The following is a 19,358-nucleotide window of genomic DNA, read 5'->3' on the forward strand; positions in this document are numbered from 1 at the left end:
CACAAATATGCATCGAAATTGCGTGGTTTTCGTTTTACCCTGTCGACAAACACGATCGGCCATTTATGGGGGGTCAAAAATTTGACTCCCATAAAATGGCCGACCGTGTTAGTTCGCGACGTTAAATGAAAACCGTGCAATTTTGAGTAATACTTGTGTGGATCATTATATTCTACATTTAAAACATCTTTCTAACATATGCATTTGAAACGCTTTTCATAGACCGACTCGTCCGATCCAAGGCACCGTGTTCCTTTAAAAGATAGTCGTACCTCGAGGGGGTGATTTGGACAAAACAAGAAAATTCTCTTCAACTATTCTTTTCCGTGATTTTCGTACCCCTTTTAACAATAGACATCGTCCCGTAATTCACATTTTTTTACCCTAAAATCGTGCAACGTTTATCAAATGTGTTGCATTAAAGGAACACAATGCCTTGGATCGGTCGAGTTGGTCTTTGAAAAGCGTTTGTAATCGTTTTTTATAAAATGCATATGGGTAGAAAGATGTTGTATGCAGGAGAATAACCACAATCTAAGACTTGAATCAAGTCTACACCTCGTCCAACTCCGATTGTATTAGTCAATTCAGGCATCCTCTTCAATTTTATTTTATGTAACAAGCAAAATTATTAATTTACTGATTATATTTTAAAAAAAAAAATTAATGGCTGTTAGCAAACTGCGTCCAACTAACACTACATGGTGTACATGTACTTGCAAAATAGTGTTACTGGCCTCACGTTTGGACCCTACTAAATAGCTACGTGAGAAGAATGAGATAATAAATCATGAATTCAGTTCAAAAGGATAAAAGTTTGTTTTCGTCATATTATTATTCATCAAACTATAAGCCTTTACACAATTAAAATCTTCACAACAAAATGTATATGTATGGAAGGTACCAAACAGCACGTCACGGAGCCGAGTTGAAAAGTGACAATACCAAAGTGCAACCATCAGCCGTGAAGTTACATTATTATATGATGGTTGTCATAAGGATAAAAAGGTTGTTGTCGCCACAACCAACCCCCCCCCCCTTGTATTCAACGAACCATGCGAATGCATAGATTTGTCAGGTGCATAACATTATGTCCCAGCCAGCTCTGTGACTTGTGTGTTTTTTACTAGTTTCCTCGCTCCTCAACCAAAGTGACTACAATACGTCTCTATTGAACAACAATTGTATATTTCGACATGGTTTTTATTTTCAGCTTTTCCATAGATCCTGTTTTTTATGACTCCCAAAAATGGCCGACCGTGTTAGTTCGCAAAGTAAAAGGAAACCCACTCATTTTATTCTACTTTTACAACATCTTTCCAACCATTATGTATTTTACGCATGTAATGTTATTTACATAAAATAAGAAAATACTGGAACCCACGACCGGGCTAAGCATGTATCGTTTGGAACCTGGGTTTCTTTTATATGCGTTACATAACACATGGGACCAACGGCTTTACGTCCCATCCGAAGAATGAAGCAATGGTTAAATGACATCATAATTTTGTAAAGTTGAGAAAACTCCTTAACATCTTTTAACCCAGAGGTGCTCGGTCCAAGTTGTCAAACATAATGATAATGAAGTAAATTAATCACAAACAATGGAACCCCCATGAGCGGGCTAAGCACTGGCTAATCATACTAATATTTTGTAACCGTTGGAACCTACTTTATATCTTTGCCTGGTCAAACATCATTTAAAGGGGCATTACAGTATTACATTTAGTTTTAGCCCACAAACGTAAAGTTAAAAAGCAATATAAAGACTAGAAAATAGAGTGCTCTCATAGTGGTGCACTAGGTTTGATACACACACATCTCAACGCGTGTTCAGGCTGTTAAGTCAACTTCTTAGTTTCTGTAAGTCGACTTGGTGAGATAAATTATGTCAGTTAGTCGACTGATCATTTTATCTAAGTCGACTTGGTGAGATAGATTATGTCAGTAAGTCGATTAACCATTTTATATAAGTCGACTTGGTGAAATAAATATTATGTTGTTAAGTCAACTGATTGTTTTTAGCAAGATACAATATGTCGGTAAGTTAACTTATTCCACGAAATAAGTCGTCTTGATGAGATAAATTATGTCGGTAACTCGATGTGTGGGATGGCACTCCTGGAGCTCCGTATGTTTGAGGCTACTTTCTTCTTTAACTTATAATGCATGCCTTTCTTACTACTCACAAGAATATTTTGACAAATAACAGCGGACTGAAGGGATCTCTGATGGTGAAATCAGCGTGTGTATGCAGTCCATGTTTGGGTAACTTTCGGATACCTTTGCATGTGTTGACATTGTGGTAGTCCATTTGCGAAACTTGCCCAGTACAGAATCCTAACACGGGACGATTCCGAATAAGGCATGGATCGTCATTTGGGTCAAAATGGGAAAATCACAAATTGGGTCGTTTCGTCGTCTGTTATTTGTACTCGGAAAAAGCAAAACAAAAAAACTTTTCTGGAGATGGGAACAATTGGCATCAAGTGGATTTTCATGTTTTATGACTCCCATCTTAATGGCCGACCGTGTTAGTTTCGAAAGTAAAAGGAAAACCACGCAATTTCGAGGCAAATTTGTGTGGATCATTTTATTCTACTTATACAACAACTCTCCAACCATTGTGCATTTTATAGCAAACGGTTACAAACGCTTTTCAAAGACCAACTCGACCGATCTAAGGCAACGTGTTCCTTTAAGCACAAACATTTCACCAAAGTATACCAAAGCCCTTTTCACACGAGAACAGAAAACACGCGACCATCGATTTGGGCGCCAGTTGTCTGTCCCAAAGATTGCATGCGATTTCATGACAAACATTCACACGATGTGTTTATGGTGTCAACCGATGACTTCTCTTTGTTCTCCCATTGTTTTTGTTTTTCAGACGTCTCCATTGGTTTTGTACACCAAATCGAAACAACGATGTCTTCGGTGTGACTTTTTCCCGGATCCTTTTGTTAAAACCCTCTCCTTCTCGGTTTGAATGCGTGGACACGCCCACACACATCGCGTTCCCTGACGCCCCTCGCTTAGCAAGTTGGCGATTTCAATACACCGATAAGATTTCGTTCCCAACGACCATCTTTTAGTAAGCTCGTGTGAAACGTGAGCCCAAATAACATTTCACACGACCATTTTGTGACTGGTTTCCTGTTCATTTTCGAGTATTACCAACTTAAATGACTGCATGCTTCCTACTCTTTTTTTCAAAATCATAAAAATACAAAAAATATGTTGAGGCCCATGTAATTTATTTCGGAGGCTTGTGTTTGCTGATGGAAACACATCTCACTCAGCAAAACTATATAAATGGATTAGTACAATGCAAAAGTCTACCACGGCGAGGGTTTGCTCGAAGGGCCCAGAATGTTTTAGCACTCAGTTGAAGATGCTATTTGATGCATTCTTATGCATCTACACGCTAAGAAAAAAATACCCAATGTTACGTAAAATTGTACACTTTGTGGTGTTCAAAAGGGAACATGGTCTTTTGGAGGGTAAAACGCTACGCAACAGAGGTTGCGTCGTAATTTACGCAATTTCTGTGTAAAACGGCTACCCAACTATTGCGTCAAATTTCATACCCAACTTTGTTGTGTCAATATGTACCCAACAATCGACTCTCCATTTACTCAGTAGTTGAGCACCACAACCCCAAGTGTTGAGTGAAAAAGAAGTAGTATATTTTGGCAGCAAACACGGACACTAATAAAACATTTTTTTTAAGCCATATACATTAAATTGGACTGGACAGTATAATTTCCGATTAATCTATGGTGATCACAACCTAATAACCACCTTGCATAAAACGACCGGAGAGGTTGTGTACATTCAGGGGGCGAAAACGAACCCAAAACTCTTGCGAGTATGGACACTGCTCTAGAATTGGGTTCGGGTCGCACCCGAATAATATGCACGTGGTACTTTGTTCAAAGAGCTCGGGAAAGTATAAAGTGTTTACGCACATCGGTGAAAAATTAATTGTCTTATTCAATATAAACACCAAGCTGTATGGCAACAGCCAATCTCTCTCTCTCATAAACTTCTATTGTTAGAAATTTTACAAATCAAGAAGGTGTGATTCAGTAACTAGACGACAATACGTATAGTAACTGTGGATCAGTGGTTCGCTTGGAAGATTTGAACCCGCGACATTGTGATTGCAAGTCCTGCAGTCTAACCACTAGACAATGCTGACAAAAAGATAGGCGTTTTTAGTCATAACTTAATTTATCTACTGAATTGCTTGTCTGGAGCAACTCTTAAATGTAAAAGAGTGAAAAACACCACTCTTTACATTTCGAGCTGTCCTCCATATGGCTCCTCAAAAAGAGTGGTGGTTATTTCACTCTTTTAGAGGGGTTTCACTCCAGGACAGAGTGAAAAATCTAAAAGAGTGGAAAAAGGGTTGTCCTTCGTATAGCTCTTCAAAGAGTGCCTTTTCACTCTTTCAAATTAAGAGAGTAAGGAGGGGTAGAGGGGTGGAGTCAAACCCCACCCCCACCCTGCCCCATCATCCCATGTGATTTCATCCGTTACTGCAGCGCGTTTAGCCTATAATACAAACATTGAAAGAAAGATGTTGCTGTTTTTACAATAATCCTTAATTCCCCTTGAATGTTTATTGATCGTTTTAGGTTGAGATGAACTTTTCAATGGGGTCTTCTTGAAACTTTACGTCGAATGAAGAGGTTCACCGACGCCAATGTAATTACCTGAACTTAATCCAGGTTTAGGGGCGAGCAGAGGAGATTGTCGGTCAGTGATCCTTATTTTGGAGGAGGTCATTGAACCTTTAGGCGAGGTACTAATAACCAACTCCCAAAAATCAGACGGGAGGTGGTTATTGCCTCATATCTTGCCATTTTACTTTCACAGTCTATTATTTGCTCAATTGGGTTAAAGACAGTGGACACTATTGGTAATTGTCAAAGACTAGCCTTCACAGTTGGTGTATCTCATCATATGTATGAAATAACACACCTGTGATAATTTGAGCTCAATCGGTCATCGAACTGGCGAGATAATAATGAAAGAAGAAAAAACACCCTTGATGTCACATGAAGTTGTGTGCGTTTAGATGGTTGATTTCGAGACCTCAAATTCTCGAAATCAAATTCGTGGAAAATTACTTCTTTCTCGAAAACTACGTCACTTCAGAGGGAGCCGTTTCTCACAATGTTTTATATCATCAACCTCTCCCCATTACTTGTCACAAAGAAAGGTTTTATGCTAATAGTTATTTTGTGAAATTACCAATAGTGTCAACTGCCTTTAAACATGTGTATATTTTTTAGGACAAACAGGGAATAATTAATGGTTGTCCAGATGTGTTAGATTACATCAACGTTTAGAGGAGTACATATTCGTTTTAAACATCTTGCGCTATATGCCTTCTCTCCTTAAGATCCTTACTGCTGCCCTGGAGAGGGTGGGTTGCAATGTGTCCTCTGTGTTTGTGCTATAATAAGGGGGCTCCTATACTTTGGCCACATATCTAGAAGAGAGGGGGAGGACCTTGAGAAGATCTTTGTTATTCCTTCATGGTTTCAGGTAGTCGTGCACGTGGCCATCAACAAACTTTGTTGGACACGGGAAGGAATCAAAGAACTCACGAGCCTATCAATAAACAATGCATATCAATCTGGACTGGATAGGCAGAAGTGGAACTCCATCATAACCAGGGTCACAAAGGGTCAGCCGTGACTCATAGGACGACGACGACGACGACGACGAAGGGGGCTTATCAGATGGTCATAACATTGTCAATGATATCGTGAGAGATATGGAAGCTCAATCCCTTGTAGCGGCAGTGATGGAGCTCTTTTATATTGGTTGCAGGGTTGCAGTGGCTGCAGCCATTTTTAGCCTTATATCTTACCCTATAGTGTCTGTTCACAAGTTTAATTTTGCGACGTTGTGTATAGGAATTACTAGGAGCTGGGTGTTTTCAATCTGTAAATGTGCACCAGATTTGTATGTATCTGATCGGACTCGGAGGCTCGGTATGCCGTAAAAAACACTACGTGTTCGGTCAAAATTCCCTCGATAAGCCATCTTACTATCATCTTTGTCTGGTTGACTGTAACTCACAGTATACAACCGTACTGAGTATCAAGATCCCGCCTATGTTTCACTTTTCACCTCGGGTTTGGTCATATTGTTTGCCAAGATCGGACGAAGTCAAATGTATAATGTGTTTGTTTAATCATTTCTGTGTACCTTTCTACTTTTCCTGCTACCTGAAAATGAGAATTGAACGAATTGTGAAAATTAATTTTCCATTTTTCTGCTTTTCTGCTAAATACCGTACAGATCTTACTTGTCCTCTTTATGTTGGTGGACGAAACGTAGCCACCGCGTTGTTGCTATCGGAATAGAATAAAACTTCCCAGGGAGCTGAGATGGTTTAAGGAGTGATTTAAGGCCCAGTGACCAGGGGTATGAAGCGCTTTGGGACGCCCTCCGGGTGTGAAAAGCGCTATATAATAACGGGTAATTATTGTTATTAGATGGACACCATCTACCATGGTTACACTCGTTTGAAGTTATTACTTTTTCCACAGCTTTTCAAGAAAATATCAGCACACAATATCAGGGCAGTAAGCGTCTGCGCCTGAAACCTTATCACAAAACGCGCGCGGACGTAACGTTTGCCCATGGCCCATAGATATAGAATGAACGTCTTGACGCAAAGACTAATCGAACACCGCAAACGATGCGTTTACGCGCGTAAAAGTGAGGGTTTCGGCGGTTTTTGGAATTAGTTGTAAGTTTTTGTTTAAGTGCACACAAAAAACACTCGGCTGTTACACTTCATGAAAGAGTTTCTACTTCTTTCTTCAGAGCCCGAGGCCAAGCTTAAAATGGTAAGCTCGTTGTATGTTCATTTTGTTTATATCTCAACCCGTGACCTATATCAGAGCAAATTAACACTCGTATCTAGATTGTTTCATTGGTTTTAGAGTGAGTAAAATGTAAAATTATATTTTGTTCTTACCAAATCTAAATAAAACAAAATAAACGTTCATTATCATTATGACAAAACATGAATTGCTTTTTCGTTATGTACAATGTACATGTAATTTATAGACTCGTTCAAAAGAACCCTTCTCTCCCATTATGTTTGCTTTCTATCTATCTATCTATCTATCTTCCAATATTCAATAAGTACATCCCTCCAGGGCCCAATTTCAAAGAGCTGCTAAGCACAACAAAGTGCTTAGCATGAAATTTCTGCCTCGATAAAAACATGATTACCAACCAAATTCCCACGTTTTAAAAACATCAGCTGTCTACCAGTATGTAACAAGCAGTATGCAACAAATGGGAATTTGGTAGGTAACCTGTTTTTATCAAGGAAGAATGTTCATGTTCAGCAATTTGTTGTGCTTAGCAGCTCTATGAAATTAGGCCCAGTAGAGGAGTACAGTTCTCTCCAACTGTTTGTCTTCGGTTCTCTTTTTGTTTGTGCTTCTATCGGGTCCTAATTTTATAGTTATTTCTCGGCCATTATCTGTATCTTTAGCTTATCACTGGTGTGTTTTGCATTCTCTCCGGTCTTTGCTTATTATGTTGTACTCTAGTTCTGTTCCTCGCAACCCCGGCTTGCTCACAGCTTAGATTGTTACATTATATTCAGTATCAACATATTTTATTTCCATATTGGTAAAAAAAAGGGGAGAATAGTATTAGTAAACAAATTAAGTACAATTATTTGAGACGAGGACAGTCGAGAACAGATCAAGAAAATTATTAATAACAATAAGATGAAGAAAAAAATATGATGTACAGTCGTGTTTACTCTTTGCTTGCATTGTACTTCTATTTTTAAAAATGATTCTTTCTGTTCTTATTGTGAATGTGAGCACAAAAATAAATATTTGATGGAATTAAAGTGAATTTAATTTTGAACTTGATTGTGTGTTGTGCAATATGACATGTGGCTATTAGATGAACTTACAAAATGATTGCATTGTTTTGGTTTTAATCCATACAGTTTGCAATCAAATGGTTCCGGAAGAGAAGACGCGACCGGGACCAGGAACAATGCGGATGTCAGAGGGAAGCCTCCCGCCATGATAACACAGCGATCCGGCCAGATCCGACCGAAACTCCTTCACAAGATGGTGACAATCTCCAAACCGGAACGGTTTTTCTGGAAGATGTAGACGTTGTTAACGAAGAAAATACTAGTAAGAAAATAAACATGTAACTTGTTACTGACACTGACAGAGCATAATCGTATCATTCGTGAAAAAAAATAGACACTAATCTATTATACTGTAAATAATTCATCGTGAGTTAAAAATAAAGTTTTATCATGGAACAGCCGTATGTTTTTCTCCGAGTCAAATCAATGACGTCATACCGGAGCTCGATAGTTTTTACCCTGCCTCCCCAATTATTTGTTTTTTAATACATTTAAGAATTTCTTTACACTAGTTGAACAATTTTTACTGATACACATTATTGTCATTAATGGCAGAATAACAGAATTACACTAGTTGAACAATTGTTACTGATACACATTATTGTCCAATGGAAGAATAACAGTCGTTGGGTCGCCAAGACGCACAGAGTTTGGTATTTAAACCTGCTATGGTGCACGCGGCATATTGATTCTCTTCCATTCATACAATGTAGACCTAACCATAAACCAGGATTGGAAAAGAAAAATAGTCTGGTTCCTTTTTGTACAGGGAATATCAGCATCCATTAAATGTCATTGGATGTTATATGAACATGACCAAGATGGCGGCAACATGATAAATGTCTATTGTATTTGATTGGATCCTCAGGGTCGTCACCGGGACGGTTAGGTCTGAATGATCTCCCAGACGAGCTCCTCCTGAGGATTGTTTCCTTCATCAGCCCACTAGACAGAGCCTTCATCAATCTCAAGCTCTCATCTAAAAGGTTCCTCACCATCACCAGCGATTCCTCCCTCTACCATCTCACCACCCTCAAGGTGCCCTCGGAATCACCCTTCTCATTCGACGTACTGCAACGTGTACTTCGTGTCTCGGGGAAAACCATGCTCGGCGTGGATCTGTCCGGGTGTGAGGACGTCACCGACTATACGTTGTTCCGAGTCGTGGCCCGATGTAGCTTGTTGGGATGGTTGAACATCTCGGGGTGCAAGCAGGTTACCAATGCCGGCCTAGGAGTGATCGGTAATAACCTCAAGTGCTTACGGAGGATCGACATCAGCAGCTGCCCGTTCATAACATGCTCAGGGGTTGTCCAGTTGTTCAAGATGCTTGGTAAGACGCTGACTTTCATCAACATCAACGACTGTCTTGGCTTCCGGGAAGACCCTCATAAACTGGTGTCACTGGCGTTCTTCTGCACCTCTTTGAGACACCTCTCTGTGGGATGGTCGAGAGACTTGGTCAAACTCAACCCTCTCCTGGACATGGATCTGGACAGGTTAACCCAGGGCTGTATGCATTTGGAGTACCTGGACATCAGTTATAGCCACTCGACCAACGGCAGCATGCAGAGCATAGCCCGCAACTGCCCTGTCCTGACCACCCTTGTAGCCAGGCAGTGCTTCCTCCAGGACATCGGGCTAGAACACATAGGACGGGGTCTCCCGAGGCTAGAATGGCTGGACCTGACGGATTGTTGGTACATCACAGACATTGGGTTGGAGAGTCTCGCCAACGGCTGCCCTCTGCTCCGTGGGATTATCCTGACCCGCTGCCACGAGGTCCGGGGAACAGGGGTGGTAAAGGTAGCAGCTACCTGTCTCAAGCTAGAAACCTTCGTGCTGAAACAGTGCTTCAAGATCGACAGCCACGCCATCGAATGCATTGGATTCTGTGCCAAGAAGCTTCGCTACCTCGACGTCAGTTACAACCAGAATGTTACCGAGGACACGATGAAGAAACTCATCGACAGCAACAGGAAACTCAGGGTTGTGACGGAGGGTTGCCCACGAGTACCGAGAGGGGGCGCCCTGTCGAGGTTTCCATTCACGAAGAAGGACCCCGCCTGTTTTGTGATCTGGGAAACTGCAGTTTAAATCTTACAATATTGTAAAATCGAGACAGAGAAAATGTATCTGTTGATGTCATTGAATGAATTTATTTTGAGAAGGAAGTTTCCATCCACCATCCTCACCCAGTAAACCGTTTTAGCACAAGTATTCCAATGCTCACCCAGATCCCCTGCATAGAGTCCACAATTTATTTTGTTTTACCCCCCCCCCCCCCCCCCCACTCTCAATGATCATATATATTGGTATCCACCTTGCCACATCAGGTTTGTTTTGTCTCTGGACAAAAATGAAAGGTGCATGGGCAGTCAAACCCCCATTGTCGTCGTCGCTTGTTCGAGCTATCGAAACAAGCCCACGTGCAATGACAACGTGCACCTCATCATGTTAAACTCTTTTCGGTTTTTGTTTTCAAAGTTGAGTACCATAATGTTGTGTTTATAGGGGAACTAAAGAGTAGAAAATAAGTTGCAACTCTCATAAAAATCCAAAGATGTATTTTATACGTACCTTTAAGAACTCACTTTATATTGTGTGCGTTGCATTTTATAAAGATAAGAAGTGAAAATCAGAAAATCAGGTAGTATTTACAGATTTATAAAATTATTTTTAAGACCGAGTATAATAATAATAATAATAATATTCGCATTAACTAGAATCCATGTGTGTCTCGTGTCGTGTTCGAATCAACAGCTTTAGCAGTGGCTATTGACCTAATCCACCTGAAGTCATCATCAGAAAATCTTCAAACCGCCATACTGGTGGGCAATGCATTGTACTGTGCGTTTATTTCAGTGAAGTGCGCATTTTAGGCGACGTGGTGGCGTTTACACGTTAAAGACAGTGGACACAGAAGATTCGAAGTAGCCAGGCTCCTGTGATGTAGGTCTATCATGGCGGTTGGATTCTCAAACGCGACGTGCCAAAAAGCGGCATTCTAAAACCATGGCTGAAAGTCCTTTACAATAATATTGCACGTCTCTGATAAACGAAGTGAAACAACCGCATTGCTGTGGATGACATGTTGACGTTCTCGTTATGCATTTCCCTTCGCACTATATTGATATAATATACATATGACTGAAAGAAGATTCGAAGTAGCCAGGCATCGTGTGTGTACAAGGCGTTTGGATGCTCGACACGACGTGCCAAAAAGCGGCATGCTTAAACCATGGGCGAAAGTCCATTACAATATTGCATATTGTGCCATGATTGAAGTATAATGAATGCCTCGGCAGATCACTGGCGATAGTTCGTAAGTTGAATGTTAGAGAAGATCTTCCCGAATGACTCGCAGCAAGGATCGCAGAATGTCCGGACGCATATCGTCCACATTTTTCTGGCCCAGTGTAGGACAATCAGGCACGATTTGATGCACGGAACCACATACCACACGTGTAGGAACGTGAGACACGCAAAGTACACTCCTGTGGATATAAAACACAGACAATAGCATTCATTTAGAATTTATGTAGATAGACAATCAACCTCTATTCATAAATACCTCAGACAGTTTCGCTAAACCTTTGTTTATGACCAGCAAAAAGTGTTGAAACATGGGCGTGACACGCGAGCTTGCACCTGTTCTTATAAGACAGTTTCTTCATTCCTATTGGTCGAGAGCAACGGCTGAAACAGTTGTGCCACATCACGCGATACGCGCGACGCGCACGGCATTCCCTTATAAGGAGTTGTTTACCCGAGGGCGGCGGAGGGCTTTACCATTTCATAGCTGGAGGGGTGTTGTCCAGTCCATGATAATGCTTCCTCAAATTTCACCAGTTTAGCATTCACTTGTAAAATAAGATCTTTCCCTCTCATTGGGCGGCAAGACTCGTTCCATTTTGTAAAAGCTACCAGCAAGAGCTGGTTAACCATTTAATTTCATCAAGTGTAAATTTGGTCGTAGACGTTCAAATTAAGAATGGTCAAAGTGCAGTCTTGGGTGCCTATAAATGAAATAGAATGACTGAACGAATCGACGAAAGCGAAAGTGAATGTCTTAACAGTTTGTGATAGTATTTACCTATAGTAATTGAATTGTTGTTGTTGTGCCTTCTTTATGTCTCGTTCATAAGAGCAATATTGTAGACCTTTATAATGATTTTGCCATCTTGGTGTTCTCCGATCTGAACCAAAGTGACCAAATCGAGTGACCAAACTTACCAAAGCAGAGTGCGAAGGGGACGCCACAGAGCAGCGTACAGAAACGGTAACACCAAAACTTGACCGTCGTGAAGGTGACGTAGCTGGCACGCCACACTCTGTCAAAACTGTGCATTCCTTCTGGCTCGGCTAGTACCTCCTCGAACCAGATCTGAAATACCATCCATGATATGAAGATAATGGTTATGTCGTATGTAAGGCACCAGCCTATTTTGGGATTGGATTTGAGTGAAAATGGAGATTGTTGATAGTCTGGACTCCAGTTTTCATCCGCAAGGATTAAAGACAGGCACTGGTTTCACAGACCCAATGATTTCATTGGATACAACGATTTTCACTGGATAAACATGCAGTGACGTAAGCTTTCCGTATAGAGTATGATTGGTCTGCTCTGAAGTGACGTGTTTTTTAGCTACACCCATCAGCAGGAACGTTTCAACCGTCTGCTGCTGCTGTTTCGTGTACAACAATGTTTGTATGTAAATGTTGTTTTATTCACAATAAATGCGCACATTATTTGTGTAGACAGCGAATCTCCGCCGTGTGAATGAATGCGAAGCAATTGACAGGACCCTGCCGCTGTGCCAGATGCTCATCAGTGCCGGTGTCGCATGCAATTATGCACTACTGTCCGGAGCACATTATTGCATATGCAATAATGTCCGCATATGCAATCGTGTCCGCCCGGACGTTGCTGCATAATGAAATTGTGTCCGCCCGGACACATTTGCATATGCAGTTGTGTCCGCCCCGTGCAAAACCGTCCTTGCAGTAAATTAAACGCCCTTGGTCGACGCATGGTCGACGGAACACGTTCGCATTTTTTTTTTTTTTTTACAAGCTAAGTGCATGTCATGAATGACATGGGAAATGTTCGGCCGTCCGGTATTCGCTGCAAACATAAACTACGTGATTATCAATCTGTCCGTATGTTCAGGTGCATGCACGCTCGCTTGCGCACGTACGTGTACATTCATGTACATGTCCACCGGACGGTTTTTGCATAGCGCGGACACGATTGCATATGCAAAAGTGTCCGGAGCGGACAGTATTGGATGGCGGACACTTATTGTATCCGACACCGGTATCTGGCGTTTTCACGAGCCTCGAAGTGTGACGTCATGTTCCGGCTACCGACAACCTTGTTCCCATGATTCAGCGAGCCATGTCCGGCTCTCTTGTTACTAACAGTTACGATTGACAATAGATGCAGGGGATAGATCACCGATCTATATTATTATAGTGGGGAAATGGCACACTATAGAACGAGGTTTTGGCTAGGCACAAAGTGAGTCAACCTGTTCTTTGAGCAGAGTTTGTCGAAAATCGAGATGTCAAACTGTACAGGTTGTAATGAAACACCTGTTTGAGTCGGAAGTCAACAAAGTTATAAAGATGTACGTTCTGGTGCCAGGGATCAAAGTCATTGAATCGGGGATTGGGAGCCGCTTAGCCCATCCAAGTGGCAGTCAGTGTTAATTGATATTTCTCCCATCAAGGGAGCGGCTTTGATTTTAAACAAGTGTGGAGAACGATAAGGTCCCTTTCGAAAGCACGGCTTGTTGGGCTTCAGCTTGCTGGCTCTGTCGCTTTATCGAAACCCGGTAAGCGAAGCGCACGTTTTATACAATCGGGGCGTAAAGCTCAAGCCCAACCCAAGCCGTGGTTTCGAAAGGGGCGTAACGAAGATTTCTTTTAAAGTTGTAATGCTCAAAGTGTCGAGCATAATATGGCAAACCTGTGACAGTCACCTTTTTATCGACATGAGATTCATGGACGCGAACTGGATCATCACTCATTTGCATAAAATATGAAATCAAGACCAAAAGCAAAAGCATCTGTCACGCAAAACTCTGTCACAGCTTATCTATCAAACGCCCTTAAACTGTATCCACAAGATGGCGCTATTTCAGGCAATAATGTATAGACCTGTTTCATGGTGCAGCCATCTTCATTTTTCCCCATTGATAACAACGTAACCAGACCGAGGCTGGAAGAGCAAAATAGTCTGGTTCCTATTTTCAGAATGATTATTAGCATTCATTATTGTTATTCGCTACAAGGAACATGACCAAGATGGAGGAGTCATGTTAAAGGTCTATTGGCTATCCTCGGGTAAGACTAAAAGCCACGATCGCAGACTTGGAACAAAGTCTAAGGGTAAGGGGAAGTGCTACCCATGGAAACTTAAGCACGAGCTTGGATTGAAGTACACAATAATGTTTCTCGCTCACCCTGACATGTTTGTTCATATCTGTAGGATCCCTGTCGTGAAGGTCGAGTTGTTCCACCGTAGGAGCATGTATATTCACTGTGGTCTGCCCGAAGGAGTCAAGGGATGGTGTCCTTAGTATGTCATTATCCATCTTTATAAAATGGTTATTTGGTGGGCGTCTGGTGTCTTGTTCAGGCACAAGCGGCTGTGATGAGGGAGGAACGTTATTTTTTGTTATCAATGGCAAATTCGTAAATGTGTTTGCATAATATGTACAAAAAGAGAGGTTTGCGGAACACCATGTGAATATCTCTTTTGGGTAGTGTGGGTTTATAAAAGAACCGGTGGTTGTATGACTCAACGTTTCGACCAGTATGCTCTGATTGTCTTCAGGAGATGTACAGTTGTGATGATGTTATCGGTTTCCTTTAAAAGTAAATGTTTGTCAAGTATACTTGTGCATGATGTGTGAGATCAGTATACAGTAAGAGCAGTTTGTGGTAGGCCATACCTTGTCTTGATTCCGAAAGCATCATACACATAAAGTGTTGTACTTAATCAAATGATGAATTTAGACTACAAGTAATTGCAATTTTGTTTCTGACCAAGATTCTAATTCATTTTGATTCAAGCAGCAGTGTTAGTATTAATTCGCAATGCTGCAACTGAAAATTGAGACATTTCATTTACAACATACATGTATGATTTGTGTCTGAAAAAAAATCTACAAAACGGTTTCATATGACATGGACCTCGCCGTTGTACCTACTGCTTTCATCAATGCGTTCATGTTGTCACGGCTCGAACTGGTTGTCTCTTCTTTTTCTCGCCCATGTTTCATGAGATTGAGAGCTTTTTCTGCTTTTGCTTTGCATTTCAGCCATACCTGTTCGAAGAGCGGTAGCGTGGGGGATAGGGAGAGGGTGGTGGCGAGATGAAGATTTGCCAGGGAGATGAAGGGATGGTTAAATGGAAAAGAAATGACGAGTGGGGGGAGATTGTTTGTGTGTAGCACAGAGGGATAACATGAAATGGTAGACCGGTAGATGAATTGCAGTGGTTTGTGTTAAAGCCATGCCGAGTTAAGATAGAGTAAGTAAAAGAGAAGGGACGGTGACGGGACAGGAGGAGAAATTACAGGGATGAAGAGGAGATTTTAAGTACAGATGAAGACAGATGAAGACAATAGGGATATCACAGGAGGTGATATAGTCAACAAGAATAATATTTGGAGGATGTGTGAAGATAAGAGAGGTTCGGTTGCATTTTGAAGAGAATTGGAAAGGTTCAAAGAGAGTAAGTTTGAAGAGAGAAGGGTGTGTTTGAAAGGAGTAAACCATTTAGAAATGGGAAGAAGTTGGGAAAATGGAAAAGCAAACAAAAACAAAAGCATATTTTATTGTAAAAAATGAACAAAAACAAAATTCACTTACTTTTGCAAAAATGGATAGATTCATATATTCCACCATGTTTGATGACGTCATCCATAATACTCAGGTTTGGCTGGTTTCCAAATGAGAATAACTACCTAACTGCAGATCTCAAGGCTGTGTGTAATTTTTTGCACTAAAAGTTACTTCTTTTTTTGTCATAATCGTTCACTAACTCCGTGGTATGAGACTGCTCGTGTATACGCCCGTACCGAGTTGGGCATGATCTAACGGGCCGAATGGCGTGGTTGATGACAGGACCAAGCCACTCAGTGTTTAATGCACCCGTAAGACTTTTTAATTAGCAAGCTCTGAATTAGTTCCAAACTGGATCATCCAAATTTAAATTCAGCTGTGGGCGTTACATCATTCGTCAAGGCCGAGCCCCTGGACATGTGCCGCCAAACCAAACAAAAAGTTCAACACAGCCTTATTTGGTCAATTTGATCTCACGTGGCATTAAAGATCAATAATTGCATAATCAAGTTGCCAAACAACTTTCGTGGAAGGTATTTTCGAAACCACGGATTTGGCTTGGGCTCCTGTTTAACCGTTACGAGTTTGCGTCACATCAGAGTAAACGATTTCAAAATGGCCGACAGGCGTATGCTGGAACTCTATGCCGCGGTTTCCAAAACGCCTTAAAAGATTATGCTGTCACACTGTCACTCTCTTTATTCAAAAAAGACCCCATGCATTGGCCGTCATCGTGAAACGTGCACATTTCTTTAGAAGAGCTATCATTGTCTGAGAGTGTGCGTTTACGCGTGCACGTTTCCACTGATCAAGGATGGCGGCAGTGTAAGGTGGCATTGCCATCCCATTGTTACTAAAATATATATACTTTTACTCATCAAATTGCAAATGACGGGAGAAAGCAAAATCGCTGCATGAAAATGGTATAGCAACAATGTGAGGTCTGTGACAACTTCTAGCTGTCGTACCTTGTCTCGTTCACAGTAAGCATTCATTTTGTTAGCATGAGTTCAACTCCATCTCCAAAGATGGAACCAGCTTAGTTTTTCCTTCCAGCCTCGGTTTTGGTTTACATTGACATGAACGGAAGAACAACAAGCTTGCTGAACTTCCCCGCGGGCTACCAATCACATTTCAAAACATGATGACAGTGGGCTTTGGGTCTATAGGATACCCTTAATAGGTGACCAACTTCCTGCACCAAGCAACATTGACTCACGCGTTTGTTGGCCGATGGGCTTAATATGCGACTTCCGTGCCGGGTAGCAAATGACAGCTGAACTCGGAAAAGATCTCAATGTTAGAACATGTTAGGTGAGCTATTATAGATCTCGTCTACAAATAAAGAGTTTGAACTTTGTTTTCAAATTATTGCAGACAATTCGGTCTCAAAATGTGTCTCAAAATGTGGCCTTCATTGTGGTCACTTTAAATTTCCAGGTAAAATGAAATACATGGAAGGAGTGGATTTCACAAAGAGTTAGGACTAGTCTTATCTCGAGTTAGGACGAGTTACTAGTCCTAACTTAGGACTAGCTGTACATTTTTGATATCTCTTAGGACTAGTCCTAAGTTACGACTAGTCCTAACTCTTTGTGAAATCGACCCCAGATGTTGTAATTCTGGATTGATGAGTACGCAACTTACAATTGATTTGGTGCCACTTGGCAGATATTTTGTATGGATAGACTCTGAGATGTCATTGGTCACTGAATTTGTGGGTCGTATGGAAGCCCGTTGACTCCCTGGTTTGAATCTGGCAGTATTGTGAGGAATAGATTTATCTGCCTGGTCAACAATCAGGTTGTGATCCACACTGGTCAGTGTTGATCCACACAATGTGACCTTCGACCGTCATGTTCACAAGAGGGGGGGGGGTGGCAATGCCTGCAGCCGATTTCACGAAACGCTAGGATCCAGTTAGGACTTTGTCGCGCGGGTTTGTTTGACCCCACGTTTTTCAGAAATTTGGCTTGAAGCGTTCTGGAGAAAACCCATTTTTACCATGTTTTAATGTGAGGTAAGAGACTCGTTATATTTTTTATGTTTCCTGGATGGACTGCAGCTGTTAGAAAACTGTAATATCTATATATTTGAGATCATCCTTTATTGGCTGTTTAACTACTTTTTGCATTTATACCATCGGTCCATTTTTGGTTGGTAAGTTGTTTGCAACAGTTAATTATATTTTCTAATTTTAGACTGGTTTCAGGACAATGGTTTGTTGTTTAATATTGCCGTCACATTGAGAGGATGAGTTGCAACAATTAGTGACGCCATTGCAATAACCTGCCTAACCCAACCTCTAATACTCTGACTGTATGTACCATAATGATAATGTCAATAAAAAAATCACGAGAGCTATCAAACAGTACTGCTCCGATGTTTTTGTATTTCTGATGTAGGCCTAGCTAGACTAACAAGTTTTTCAACGAAATGTTGTACTCACCACCCGATGCGGGTTGACTTTCTCCTCGGCCGGAGCATGGTCGATGTCTATGTCGTCTGGACTCACATAAATGTCCACCATGTCCATCGTGAATGGAACTGAAAGTCACCCTCCTTCTCAATGTCAAGTTTATCCTTGTATTCCGAGTTTAGAATCAACAGGGAAGCTAATCCCTTGATCCGGTTTTCCTGGGCGGCAATTCGTCAAAGCTTATGGAATGTTTGCAACTTGAGCGGTAGACATTCGCCATTAAAAATTCTCACTGAAGATTTCTTGATTAATGAGACAATGATCGGGATCCGAGCTACAGTTTGTTCCGTTTTTCAGGAAGTGTTGACTTTACAATTCTGCTCAGCAAAAGGCTCGAAGAAACACTTGCAGTGTTTAGATAGCACTTACCAGCTTAGGCCGGTATAGGGTGTCACTGCTGAGCAAGACATGCCTGTGATTGGCATCAGCACATAATGGTGACCGTGACCTTGGCATCTCACCACAACATTATCGAGGGTGCTTCTTTAAAACAAATTCTCTCATCGGTGCTGCTATTTTAAGAATATTGAACTCTCAACAACAGGCAGCAATCTTTTGCGCATGAAAAGAAGTCTTACTCTATTTACAATAATTGCAATACCGAAATAAGGAGACACATGCACTTATAGTTGGTTTTCTCAAATTGTCAGATTGAGGAAAAAACTGTTTTACTTTAAAGTTTAGGAAATATACCGGGAAGTGATTCACTGCTGACGTACATTGAGTTTTTACAAACTCAGGACGATTTCGGAAGGGCGGTGTGAAAACAGAAAGCTAGACTCGAGAGATCCGCTTTATGTATAGGGCAACATCAAACTAGGGTAAACGCTGATCTAACAGTTTAAAAAACACGCCATTCTGCGAATAAAATTGAAATATCTGAGATTGTTTCTCGATGAAAATGTCTCGTTTAATGCAGGTATACCCTCAAACATTATTGTATATTTTAGGTCACGTGTGATTCACATTCACGCCAAAATAAAGTCTAATCCCCCCATGAGAGGTGTCTAACATAATGTATAGGTGGTCCGCCTACGCTAGGGTGGAACACGCCCAGCAAGAGCTATTTTAAGAAAAGAAAGT

At 41.2% G+C, this 19,358-nt stretch overlaps 2 protein-coding genes across 2 annotated transcripts; one reads left to right on the forward strand and one right to left on the reverse strand.

Annotated features, from left to right (window-relative positions):
* Positions 1-2,036: 2,036 nt before the first annotated feature.
* On the forward strand, positions 2,037-10,157 carry LOC117297744 (F-box/LRR-repeat protein 20-like). The gene is made up of 3 exons (XM_033780892.1): positions 2,037-2,042; positions 8,006-8,201; positions 8,808-10,157. The coding sequence occupies exons 1-3, from the start codon at positions 2,037-2,039 to the stop codon at positions 10,034-10,036; spliced, it is 1,431 nt and encodes a 476-aa protein (XP_033636783.1). The 3' UTR covers positions 10,037-10,157.
* An 83-nt stretch (positions 10,158-10,240) lies between these two features.
* Positions 10,241-18,332, reverse strand: LOC117297857 (caveolin-3-like). Its single transcript, XM_033781019.1, has 5 exons — positions 18,246-18,332; positions 15,160-15,276; positions 14,410-14,595; positions 12,176-12,326; positions 10,241-11,436 (listed from the first exon to the last, which is right to left on the reverse strand). Exons 1-5 carry the CDS (start codon positions 18,330-18,332, stop codon positions 11,249-11,251), a joined length of 729 nt encoding a protein of 242 aa, XP_033636910.1. The 3' UTR covers positions 10,241-11,248.
* Positions 18,333-19,358: the final 1,026 nt, after the last annotated feature.

This window comes from Asterias rubens, chromosome 12 (assembly GCF_902459465.1).
Source record: "Asterias rubens chromosome 12, eAstRub1.3, whole genome shotgun sequence".
Taxonomy (NCBI): Eukaryota; Metazoa; Echinodermata; class Asteroidea; order Forcipulatida; family Asteriidae; genus Asterias; species Asterias rubens.